Source organism: Gobio gobio (genome assembly GCF_949357685.1).
Source record: "Gobio gobio genome assembly, chromosome: 11".
Lineage (NCBI taxonomy): Eukaryota > Metazoa > Chordata > Actinopteri > Cypriniformes > Gobionidae > Gobio > Gobio gobio.
In genome coordinates, this window is record NC_137104.1 from 19945362 (window position 1) to 19958857 (window position 13496).

Here is a 13496-nt window from a genome sequence, read left to right on the forward strand (position 1 = left end):
ACTTCGTGCTCACTACTGCAGGTTCTGGCTTTTCTACTGCGCAGAATCGAGACCCAAGATGTCAGTGCCATATTTGGACACTGGACGAGACAATGGAAGAGAATGAAGTTGCGTCGTCCATCTTTTTTTAACAGTCTATGGTCCATATTGACATGATGGCATCACACAGTTGCTGCAGATTTGTCGGCTGCACATCCATGATGTGAATCTCCTGTTCCATCACATCCCAGAGGTTCTCTATTGGATTGAGATCTGGTGACTGTGGAGGCCATTTGAGTATAGTGAACTCATAGTCACGTTTAAGAAACCAGTGTGAGATGATTTGAGCTTTGTGACATCAGAAGATGGATACACTGTGGTGGATGGACATGGACATGGGACATCAGCTGTGATATTTAAACAATGCTTAATTGGTACTAAGGGGCCCAGAGTGTGCCAAAAAATTATCCCCCACACCATTGGGTCAGTCGTGGCCTAATGGTTAGAGAGTCGGACTTGTAACCAGAAGGTTGCAGGTTAGAGTCTCAGATCCGGCAGGAATTGTCGGTGGGGGGAGTGAATAACCAGTGCTCTCTTCCACCTTAATACCAAGACTGAGGCTTGAGCAAGGCACCAAACCCCCAACTGCTCCCCAGGCGCCGCAGCAATATGGATGCCCACTGGGTGTGTGTGTGTGTTCCCTACTGTGTGTGCACTTGGATGGGTTAAATGCAGAGCACAAATTCCAAGTATGGGTCACCATACTTGGCCACACATCACTTCACTCACTCATTACACCACCACCACCAGCCTGAATCTTTGATACCAGGCAGGATGGATCCATGCTTTCATGTTGTTTACACCAAATTCTGACCCTACCATCTGAAAGTTGCAGCAGAAATCGTGACTCATCAGACCAAACAACGCTTTCCAGTCTTCTATTGTCCAATTTAGCTGAGCCCGTGCAAACTGTAGCCTGACATGAGTGGCGTCCAGTGTGGTGGTCTTCTGCTGTAGGCCATCTGCTTCAAGGTTCAATGTGTTGTGCACTCAGAGATGCTCTTCTGCATACCTCGTTTGTAACAAATAACTATAGTTACAAAATATGCAGTGGGATAATAGAACAGCTGACAGGTGATCAAGTCTCTCATTTCTTTTGCTTTAGAGTCAGTGGCTTCTACAGGCCACAGTGTGCTGTGATCACCCGTGATGTGACATAAAGACACACACTAACTAGACACATTCTGGCAAGCAATCACTAAAGCTAATTCAATGTTATGCAACAGTGAATGGAAATCTGTCTTCGTGATAAGGGCTCTGACATCCACTGTCACCGCAAAGATACGGAAACTGTTTTTCTGCTTTTGTTTAGTGACAGCCGCATTTGAGTCATCACATTAAGGGCCATATTTAAATCTCGTCTGTCGTGAAATTAAAAAAGTTTTATAGCAGCAAGTTCAGTATCTTTGAAAGACCCATTATAAGATTTCACAGTCGCGCAGCCCCGTTCCTATTTGCCATCGTTGCAGTTTGTCAAACATAAAATGTTAATTGGATTGCTAAGTGAGAAATATCGCATCCAATAGAATCCACCTCCAGTCAAAATATTGGGAAAAAGCAATATTTCAAATGAGATTTTAATTTGGATAATCTTTTGAACTTTAATAGAGCCCGAGCCAGTGGGCATATTGAGATTACCACATCATTATTAAACAAAAGTGACACAAAACCATCAATTCTCAGTCCGTGACAGATAAACGCTTTCCACTGCACAAATAATATTAGTTCTGCCTACTGACGCCAGCTCTTATCTGCCTCTGGTTTATTGGGTTCACACTGCTGTCAGGTGCTGAGAGATTTGACAGAAATGTTTGCATATATGAATAGCGGCACACACATATATATATGTTGGCAGATCCTCGGAGGAAGCCCGAGGCACGGCGAATGAGACTAGTCCATATCGGCGGTTTAATGAAATTCTCCCTGCTCATCAAACACGGGCAGAGAGTGATTATACATGGAGAGGGACAGACAGACGAGATGAAACGTATGCTGTCCAAATATCACCCTCCATATTCCATATCATTATCATATTAATGCCCGCTGTAAGGACAGACATGTCTCGGGGTCGGACTGAAAGTACACAAACGTATGTGGATTCAGATGTAGACGCAGTCATTCCTTCAAATTGTCTGTGATATCGTCCTGTTGTAGGCTATTCTGTATAATCTTTAGATGCAGCACTTAATAGTCAACAGTTTGGAAATCTGAATTTCCAGAAATGTAAGCAGTAGCCTATTTGCACATATAAATTCACATTGAACTCATTTCTTGATGAACGTTACACTGAACCAAATCAACTCTAAACTGACTTGAGCTGAATAATAACACAAATATGTGTCTCATATTTTAAGAAGCGTATGCTCGTTGCCGTGAAGCTGCTTTGAAACAACTTGCTATATAAATGAAGGTGACTTGACATTTTGTCCATTTTAAATGTAAATTTGTATCAATTATAGCAGTGCTCCTGAAGCTATCGCATTGTGCATAAATATCAATAATCATTTAGCTACACCTGTTTTACAATACCAGAATGATTATTCATTCAGATCTCCACGAGACATATTTCCCATGAATTGAAATGCTCTGAATAGTCCCATGTCAATCCACAGATATTAAAACGGTAACACTTTATTTTAGTGTCCTTGTTACATTACATGTACTTACCATGGTAACAGTAAAGTAGGCATAATTGCATGCAACTAACCCTCATCCAAACCCTAATCCTACAGTAAGTACATGTAGTCAATCAATATTACTCAGCACTTAAATATATAATTACATTGTAACGTTACCTTAAAATAAAGTGTAACCATTAAAACTACAGATGACCTTACAGAAATCACATTTGACAAACTCGCACTTTCTGTCGGACCACACAAATGTGACTCTGCTCCGTCCATTCATGTAAAAGGAAAGCGAAGAACAAAGAATTACACTGGAGGAGAATTTCAAGGGCACTTTGGCTAATTCAGATGACCAGGTTGCATAGCAACTTCATCCATTCAGTCCATCTGAGTGTCAAATCCTGCTTTCCATGAGCCGTTTCAGATGATGTCATTATCTATTAACAGCTTGGACACAGGTGGCAAAATGCTCCACTTTCAAAAACCCAAGAAGCAATTCTTAGTCTATTTTTACTACAGGGGTGATGTAATGCTTTTTCTTGCCGTCTATCCAGATGATTTGGGGCGTTTTGTTAATGTTATAGCGCCACCCTGTGGTGCAGCGAAACATTCTTTTACGTAAGTTTCTCTAACAAATGACATCATGTGTTTACATCGTAGGCTTAGGTGACAGATCAGAGAGGAGAGAAAGAAAAAGGTGGGTGAGGGAAGAAAAAATAGAGCAAGAGGAAGAACAGAGAAAGAAAATGGGAAAGACTAACATGTGAATATGAATGAAAACACAGTCATGTTAAAGAATAACAAAGACAAATTAAAGAGGACAGAGAACCGGATTCGTCAGCTAAGTTAAATATTATGTGCTCATGGAATTCTATTTAATAGAATTAAATAGGTTCAGTGACGTCATGTCACATTAGGGGCTTACAAAAGTAACATTGTAACATCCTCCAAAATCACAAACTGAAACATTCTCTAAAATACTATCACAAACAACAAAACCAGCACAATGTCCTACAGCGATTTGACTTTTGTGGCTATATTGCGCCCCTTTGTGGTGAAGTTCCGCGCTGTTAATAAACAAACTCCTACTATGGAATTTCGTTCTTCTTATTTTTTTGGGTTGTCAAGGATTCTAATTGTCAGTAGTTTGGTGGTCGGTTGCATATTAAAATTAAATGGTAAGTAATAACATTTATTTTCCCCATAGAGCAGTAAAAATGCACTAAGGAGTAATTGAAGAAAAATAGTAATTCATAAAAATAAAATAAAAACCGTAGATGACTTTGCAAACCAGAAAACCATTTTAGATAACAATAATAAAAATATTTAGCACAATTAAGTTTTTTTTTTTAAATACTGTGGAAAGGACTTTTGAACAGAAGCTCAATAAGTAAAACCATTTAACAAAAAAAACACAAATTGGGGGGAAATACTAGATTATAGTATTATTAATGTGTTCTTAAACACGCATTCATCTTAATAGTGTGTAATTTTTTTGTAGTTATAACATCAGACATACGAGTTAATTATCCATAGGGTTTATTAATGAAAGAATTTTCGTGTAAAAGCCAACCTGAGACTTACAGGTTCACTCAAATGATATTTTTACTAATATATTTGTGAAGCACGTGACCACCACCATGTGTTGTAAAATTGCTCCACTGTTAATATTGCACCTCAACACCCTGAAAGACATCAGCCAAGACTTGTTTGTTGATGCAAATATTAAAACCACACGCTCATGTTATAAAGCAAACAATACTTTATATAGAAAATCTGTTATAATCTCTCAAAAAAAGAGAAGAAAAAAATAGAAAAAGAAAAAAAAAGCAATGCAAGGCATTCAAATGTAGTCAGTTTGGTTTTCATTCGTAAGATCTGTCAGAAAACGAACCGCCTTGAAGATTTTTTTTAACAGAAAAAGAAATCCCTGGGGTAATGTACCCAGATGCAAATTCTGATTCAACTTCAAGATAACGTCTGTCATCACCTCTCCTGCACACAGAAGTACACACATGCACACAAAAACACCCTCCCACACCGAGGGTGACAGGCTGTGATAGTAAAAGCTGCTTTTAGTCCTTTTTCTTGCTGTGTGCAGCACTGTGAGTGTTTGGATCTCGAGGGCTGAAGTCAGCACAGAAGCCGTTAGTTGAAGGCTGAGACTCTGAGGGTGAAGTGGATTCTCTGGAGTGTTGAGGGATTGGCTCATGGAGACAGTGGTACTGCTCCACAAAATCAGGACATTTCTCCATAAACCGGCAAAAATCATCTGGAACAAAACATAGCATGTTTACAAGGTAATACATATCAAATATATGAGACATTTCATTAACTCGATGCAAACTCAATAATCGGGTATCTATTTCCTACATTTTTTCCTCAACAAAAAAGGGCAAAACATATCCATTTTTTTTACACATAATTCTTAAGCATGTAGTGTCCACTTTGGCCATATTTTTTTTTCTAGTGGTCCCTAGAAAATAAGTGCATTTAATTATGTTAAATGTGCACTTGTAGTGTACTTCAAAAATAACTTATTCAAACTTACATTAACCCTCTGGTGCTCTTCGTTTAGGGGTTGCATTGGTTGTCTTCCTGGTCATAAGTGACCGGACACCTAAACATTTAACTTCCTCCACCCCAGTAAAATCAATGCAATTTATTTTTCTTCAATAATATTTTTTTCTTTATAATTTTGTATCTTGAGATGATTTGATGGTATTTTTTTTAATATTTATGCAATAATTATGGTCTATTTTTTCCATTGAAAATTATACAAAACATTTTTTGTGTAATTTTTTTATTTATTGCAGTATTTCAGGTTAAAATGGAGACTAGGCTTTCAAAATAAAAATTTTTGAAGGCAGATTAGCGCCCTCTTTTGGAATTATTTAAGAAATCATGCAACCATGAGTGTAATCCATACACTGTAAAAAAAATATGGACGTTGTGTCCGTGACGTCACCCATAGGATTCTGATGAGCCGTTCTGAAGCGCAAAGTATGGACGAGATGGCCGTTGCCATCTTGGCAGCGCGTCATCGCGCATCACTCCCGGATAACAGAAAATGGGCAAAAAGGCGGGACGTGGGCGGAGCTGAAGTGACGCGATGGCTAACAGACAGCAGATAAATGGCTATCCACCTGTCACTCGAAGTTATTAATTATGTAATTATGCAGAACTTTAATGCTTTATATAATGTAAACGAATGAGTTATAAAAAAATTCACCCCCCTCACAGTTGTCATGAAGGGCAAAATTAGCCGTATAGACCAAAACCACAATTTGTACCAGGCTGTAAACATGTTTTATTCTGCTTTAAAGTTGGCCATTTTAAAATGGGGCTCAATGAGATTCTGCTCCCTTCTGGAGCCTGTCCCTGGCGGCCAGTCGATGAATTGCAGTATATGTTGCTTCAAGAGAAACTGCGGGAGATTGCCACTTGGTGTAATCACTAGAGGTCTCTATGGAGAGGCTTGTGAATCCCTAGTTCTCTTTTGAACACATTTAATTTTTTTTTTTTTTTTTTGATGGATGGATTTGAATATATGTAAAAAAAAAAAAAAATCTCAAAGACTATTTATTTTAAAGTTTTGGGAAAACATTTTTTTGTTAGAAATAATAGATTTGTGTTTCTCATTAATTTCCTATGGTGGTTTCCTACCGAAGAGCACAAGTGGGAGTATTTTTTTTACGACCACTTAGCATGCTCGAATCATGCCCTCAATTTTTTGTGTTTACATACTAATGCTAGAAAAGTCACCAAGTTTCATATCATTCTGATGAAGCTGTGATTTTTACAAATTCAAAATGTGGTTCATAGGTTCAGTTTTTCATAGGGGTGTGTGGTGTGTGTGTGTGTATATAAGCGTGCGTGTGTGTTTGTGTGTGTGAGTGGATGTGTCAATATCGCACTCTTGATGTTTTAGAGCGTCACCCCTTTACTGCTGTGTACTTTTTTTCAGCATCGTGGCCGATTTGTAGATTTTACACACAAATATTCAGAGAATTTTTGAGTTTTGCCGATTTCCCATTCATTTCCTATGGTCGTCATTTATGACCGAAGACAATGAACACTACTTTTTTTTTACGACCAATTAGCATGCTCGAATCATGAGCCCAATTTCTGTGTGTGTTTACATACCTAATGCTAGAAAAGTCACCAAGTTTCCTATCATTCCGATGAAGCAGTGATTTTTTATATTTCAAAACAATTTTCCAGTCAAAAATGACCGAAGAACACCAGAGGGTTAAAAGTTAATACATTTTATATACACTTATTAAATTAGAAGCAATTATGAAATAATATTTAAAGATGTACTTAGGTCCTACTTAGTGAATTAAATCTATATAGTTCAATATAAAATGCATTTAATATACATTTAAACTATAATGTATTAAATTGTGCATTTAAGAGTTCAAAAGCATTAAACATGTATACTGTGAACTGAACTGAAAAGTATATCATTTTCAGTATATTAATTTTCATTTAAATATAGTACATTCTCATAGATATTTTTTCACCACTAACATTAGAGCCAAATAGAGCTTCCATACAACTGAATGCCAATAGATTAACTACAACTCAATATTGTTTTCCTCAAAATTAAAGTGTAAATGTAATTTCATGTTGTCTTTACAAAATGATAATTATAATTACATTTTCTGTTAATTATATAATGAAACAAGCCCCAATAATGTGGTTAACAGAGATTTTAGAACAGCTAAGTGAAGTTGTTGTGCATAATGCAGCTTTTTTTTCTCAGAACGTGGCTCAGCCAATTATAATCAAGGACCATAGAACTATTCATTTCATATCTATTATTTAAAACTTTAATCATTTTGCTCACTGTGACCTAAGCAATCAGACACATTCAACATGTAAATGAAAGTAAAGCGTCCTACCAAATGTGATCTTCCCTTTGTCTTGGCAATCTACGGCCCTGAAGAGATCGCAAACAGCGAAATCTCCAACGCCTAGAGCTGTTTTCAGAATGACGGCCAACTCATCTTCTACAACTGCTCCATCCTCCTGTGCTTCAAACATCTGGACACAAGGAAAAGTCCATTAGGTTAAAAGGTTCCTATATCTTACAAATAAATATTAAGCATTAGAATCTATTAAACAGAATAGATTATACTGCATTCAATCTTGTCTTTTTGAAACAACGAGAGATTGTAGAAACCCAACTCACCCTGAAGGCCAGTTTAATGGTCTCCAGATATCTGAAAGGTCTACAAACCACTGACAGGGCGATGACATATTCTCTCACATCCATCTGCCCGTGCTGGAAACAATTAAATTCAAATGTCATCAGTCTGACAGACATCATGTAAATACGCAACTGATTACAACTGATCTGTTTGAAATGCACATTAATTTGTTTTCCATTCAGTCACGCTCTAATGAAGATCTTTTGATAAATGTTTAACCTCCTCAAAAAGTGAGAAGATGTCCTGGACTGCTTCTGTCATGGATTGATTGAGGTACTGAGCAAAGCCCTCCAGATCCAGCCTGCTTCCACACATCTTACGGGCCCTGGAGGCTTCTTCACACAGGACTTCACCAGTGACCCTCGTCTTCAGTCTAACAGAGAGGAAGAAAAATCATTCATTATTAACTTTATTGTTATCATTATTATTATGATTAACCAAATGTGCCACTGGCTGGTGAACTGAGAAAAATTAAAACTTGTTAAAATATATTTAAAACTAGAAAATCTTATATGATAATATATATACTACTACTACTACTACTACTACTACTACTACTACTACTACTACTACTACTACTACCACTACTACTACTACTACTACTACTACTACTACTACTACTACCACCACTACTACTACCACTACCACTACTACTACCACCACTACTACTACTACTACTACTACTACTACTACTACTACTACTACTACTACTACTACTACTACTACTACTACTACTACTACTACTACTACTACTACTACTAACTTATTTTCCCTTTTTTTATCCTTGTGTTGTCTAATGAACTGTAATGACAAAATACTGTATCTTTAAAAGTATTGAGTACACCTGCATTTCTAGCAAATCACTTTTTGGTTTAAAAAAAATAAATATTTTTTCTAAAATGATAAAAGGGCTTTGTTTTGAGAGATGAAGGTTGTTTCATGAACTACTGTCTTGAAAGCAAACTGGATCTATAACCAGCACAGGGAGAGAAGTGGACGACCCAGAATAACAAAAGGATAAGAACATCAGGGTCTCTATTTTGAGAAACCGACCCCTTACTGGTGCTCAGCTGGCAGCTACATTGAACAGTACATACGAAACAGCTTTTCATCACTAACAGTGAAGAGAAGACCGAGATGCTGGGCTTTTAAGAGGTTCAAAGAAAAAAAAAAGTCACATCTGACACTGGCAAAAAGAAGAAAAGGCGCAGGATGGGCATAGGAACAAAGACTGAATGGTAAAAGATTACAACAAGAGTATTATAGATGGATGAATCCAAGTTTGGAGCTTTGAGTTATTGTGGGAACAGTTTGAAGAAGTATCCTACAGGCCAATAACACCTATGGGAAGCACAGCAAAACTTCAGCTGAACCACTTAATAAACTGACTCAATAGGGTCTGTGCTGATGTCTTTGCTGCATGTGGAGGATTCTTCTGAATTTGAAGGAAATCATTTCTTCTTCCAAATAAAATTGATAAAAAATCAAAACGGTAAAGACCGTAAATGTTACAAGTGATTTCTATTTCAAATATTAAATATTAAATTATATATTGTTTTGAACTTTCCATTCATACTTTTTTATTTTTTTATTTACCATGGATGTATTACAAAACTGTTTTCAACATTAATAATAAGAAATGTTTTTTGAGCACCAAATCAGGATATAATTTCCTAAGGATCATATGACACTGAAGACTGAAATAATGGCTGCTGAAAATTCATAAAATGTAAAAAATATATTATAATAGAAATCATGATTAAATACAAATTGTAGTAATATTCACAATATTACGGTTTACTGTATTTATGATAAAATAAATGCAGCCTTGGTGAGCACAAGAGCCTTAACAACATAAGAAAAAAATCTTGGTAACACTTTATTTTAAGGTGACGCAATTACATGTTACTGCATGTACTTACTATAGTAATAACAGTAATGTATGCATAATTACAAGTAACTAACCCTAACCGTAACTCTATAATAAGTACATAGTTAATTAATATTACTCGGTACTTATTTGAGTAAGTACAATGTAACTACATCACCTTAGAATAAAGTGTAACAAAATCTCACCAACCCTGTATTTTGATATCATAAAGACTTTGTTAATTATTGCACCTGTTCTTGCCATTCAAAGTTCATTCAGTAGTGGACGCTAGAGCTTTAGGCACTGGCTCTGGGTACTCCTCCAGGAGGATGAAACCAGTCTAGATCAGTGATTCTCAAAGTGTGGTACCAATACCCAGGCCGGGATTAAGAACATCCTGGGGCTATGACAAACCCAAGAGCACCCATAGTAGCCGATCTTGGTGCCACAACGTTTTCTACAACAGAAATAATTAGTATTTTTTAAAAACTAAATCTTCAAAAGCACAGAGATACAATGAGTAGCCTATATATTGTCTGAATTTTCCATTTTGATATCAAGTAGGCCTATATATAAATATTACAGGCTGCAACACATTTACAGCATAAATGCATTAACTCCAGATATGAGGTCAAAGCAAACAGGTTTCCAGAAAAAGCAACAACTTTTGAGCATGAACTGCCTTAAGGAGTTATAAAACCTGTGAGGTCCCAAATTTGTGGTATTTTGGGGGGTTGGGGGTGTGGCATGGTCCCCCTAAGAAAAATTTGATTTCTCTGATCTATATATGTGCATTTTAAGATGTTTGAAGACTAAATTTTTTTTTATAATAAATAGCTTTCAAAAATCATGTTAGTGGGCAGTAGATTATCTGTCATACCTGCTCTCTCCTCATTTCCATCACTCTTTCTTTTTCTCTCAGTCTCCTTCTCTTGCCCTGTCTCTTTCCCTCCTAAAGCTGAGCTCTTGCTGATAGTCTTTTCATTGCTATCCTAAAAAAGCTGTCAAATATGAAATGTTTAGTTTAGCTAGCCTAAATCTCACACCGTTTACTGAAGCTTTGCGTGACTGTGTACATAAAGCACTCTATTGGTCAATTATTTTTAGGGATGCAACGAATCAAGATTTTTGGGGTTCAGCCGAATACCGAATCCACTGGTTAAAATTCGTCCGAATCCGAAACCGAATGACGATTTCAAAACAAGGCATCATGAAGCTTCGAAGCGTTATGAATCAGTGAGCCGAATGATGATTCGGATCGCGTGTCAAACCGCCAAACTGCTGAAATTTGGCGATTAAAACCGCTGATTCGACTCGCTGATTCATAACGCTTCGAAGCTTCATGATGCCTTGTTTTGAAATCGTCATCACTATGTAAGTCGTTATTTAGGGGTTTTTTTGCACACAAAAACTATTCTCGCCGATTCATAAAGTTATTTTAGAACCACTGTAGTGAGATGGACTTTGTAACAACGTCTTTAGTACCTTTTAAGGGTCTTGAGAGTGAACCGTGTATTGTGCCAATGGAGGCCTTTCAGAGCCATCAGATTTCAACTAAAATATCTTCATTTCTGTTCCGAAGATGAACGGAGGTCTTACGGGTGTCGAACGATATGAGGGTAAGTAATTAATGACAGAATTTTAATTTTTGGTTGAACTAACCCTTTAAGTAGGCCTAAACAACGTCCACAGCAGTGTAGGGATGCTATTGACCATTTAACCGTTAACCGAAAGTAAGAACTTTGACCTATTAATACTACCAGTTAAACAGTTTAAATGTTTTTAACACTTTTTTGTTAGTTTTTTGATGCATGGTTAATAAAAATTTGTTGTATAGCGTTATTTGTTCACTCATGGAGCGCGTCGAGATGTGCAACCACAAACCAGATATATCTTGTAAAATGAAGCAGTGGAAAAGCTTACTGTGTGGGACTATTTAGACAGAAAAATACAGCAGTAGTACAAGCTCCTAACTGGTGGAAAGCAAATGAAAGGCGCTTCCCGAGGCTGGCCACTCTAGCGAGGCGTTATCTCTGTATTCCCGGGACATCAGTGCCATCTGAAGCCTTTCGTAGTGTGGTTTTGGGCAAGTTAACTAAAGTAAACATTGTCGTGTATGTTCTTCTCGCCGCTGTTTCCTGATGGTTTATAGAAAAATTACCCAGAGTGGTCCTCTGTCGTTTCAAAGAACAACACAACGGAGAGCGCAGGGGCGCGCGCGCTGCGGAGACGGAAGGATTGAGAGGGTGTTTTCTGCCGCGGGTTTAACTGTCAACAGGCTGCGCTCCAGACTAACCCACATCACTTAGACATGTTACTAAAAAAACAAACAAACAAACAAAAAAAACATACAAGGTAGCCTAGGCCTTCTATTTTTATTTGACAAAAACATTCAGTGTATTTTCGTTTTGTCATCTTAATTTGGTAATTATTTAAGTGAAAAATATTTAGTGTAGGTCTATTTATTTTATTCTTTTATTTATATTTTATCTGATCTATATACGGCCGTTCGCACAGTCAAATAATATACATTTTGGCTGCTGTCTGTAGATTCCTTCATGCACAACTCGTATTCTCTCGGATGTTTCATACGCAAATGTTTTAACAGTGGCTGTTGTTTAGGCTCCTTGCCACCACGAGACAAATCGGCATTGCAAATTGAACATATAGCTCGACTTGAATCACCTTCTTTTGACTTAAAGTAGCTACTGTCACGTTTTCTGTTCATGAGTTCCATTTTCACTTTCAACGGCGGCATCATTACGTTCGATCAAAGCGCGCGTAGTGCAAGCCTAGGGTTCGGTTCGGTGGAAAAAAATTCTGAGGTTCGGCAGAAACCGAACCCCGTCAAAAAGCGCAATATTCGGCCGAATCCGAACCCGAATCCTGGATTCGGTGCATCCCTAATTATTTTACAACATTTATTATGTACACCTCGGAAAAATACAGAGGTCCGCACCTCGGAGACCTCATAGCTGGCTACGGCCATCGTGTAGGAAGCCTATAGTTTACCTCAACACTTCAGTTTACATGGTCAGAGTTTTTCAGTCTGGTTCAGTTTCGCCACAGAGCCTTTACTGTACACATGATGTTGGGCTTGTATCAAATTAAAATGGATAAAGCGACTGCCTGGCGCTCGATAATGGCTTCAAAAGAGCGGCTAAAGCGCCGAACGAGTTCGTCAGCGCTGTGCGCGAGAGCTGCTCTCGCGCTGCGACTGCTGGATGCGCGCGCAGTTTAATCAGGTAGCGCCGTTTCTTCACCTGGCTTTTGATTTTCCCATGCACTCGCAGCACTCCAGTAGCGTAAATAACAGCGCTTAATGTGGGGGCATTATGTGGTTTGGCGAGCGGTGAAACAGGAAAACTTTAGGTGCTCCTGATCAATTGTCAATCATTTCATCGGCCAATCACGGGCCCCCTCCCTGCTCGGGCCCTGGGGCTTCAGCCCCACCTAGCCCTTATGTTAATCCGGCCCTGCCAGTACCACTAGTGGTACTCAGGCTGCCTCTAGTGGTACGCAGAGGAATCACTAAATTAATTAATGTCAAAACAAAATACATTTTAATTTGGTCTTTTTTTACATTTAAGTACAGTACAGTTTTACACATTTAACACAAATGAATCATTATTTAATTATTGTATTTACCTGTATGTAAGCACAGTGCAGTGTTGATGTGCAAACTGTATTTACAATGTTAAAGTGTCTGAAAAATAATTCTAAGGAATAAACTGCCTCGTTTTT

The 13496-nt window shown here is 37.8% G+C and overlaps 1 protein-coding gene across 1 annotated transcript in view; it reads right to left on the reverse strand.

Moving 5' to 3' along the window:
• Window positions 1-4190: 4190 nt before the first annotated feature.
• The window catches only part of lpcat1 (lysophosphatidylcholine acyltransferase 1), a 56954-nt gene continuing 47648 nt past the window's right edge, over window positions 4191-13496 (reverse strand). Inside the window, exons 12-15 of the mRNA XM_079828476.1 lie at window positions 8102-8255; window positions 7864-7956; window positions 7574-7715; window positions 4191-4938 (exon numbers count right to left, since the gene is read on the reverse strand). Of these exons, the coding sequence (XP_079684602.1) occupies window positions 4742-4938; window positions 7574-7715; window positions 7864-7956; window positions 8102-8255 (586 nt within the window). The 3' untranslated portion in view covers window positions 4191-4741. The remainder of the gene's footprint in view (window positions 4939-7573; window positions 7716-7863; window positions 7957-8101; window positions 8256-13496) is intronic.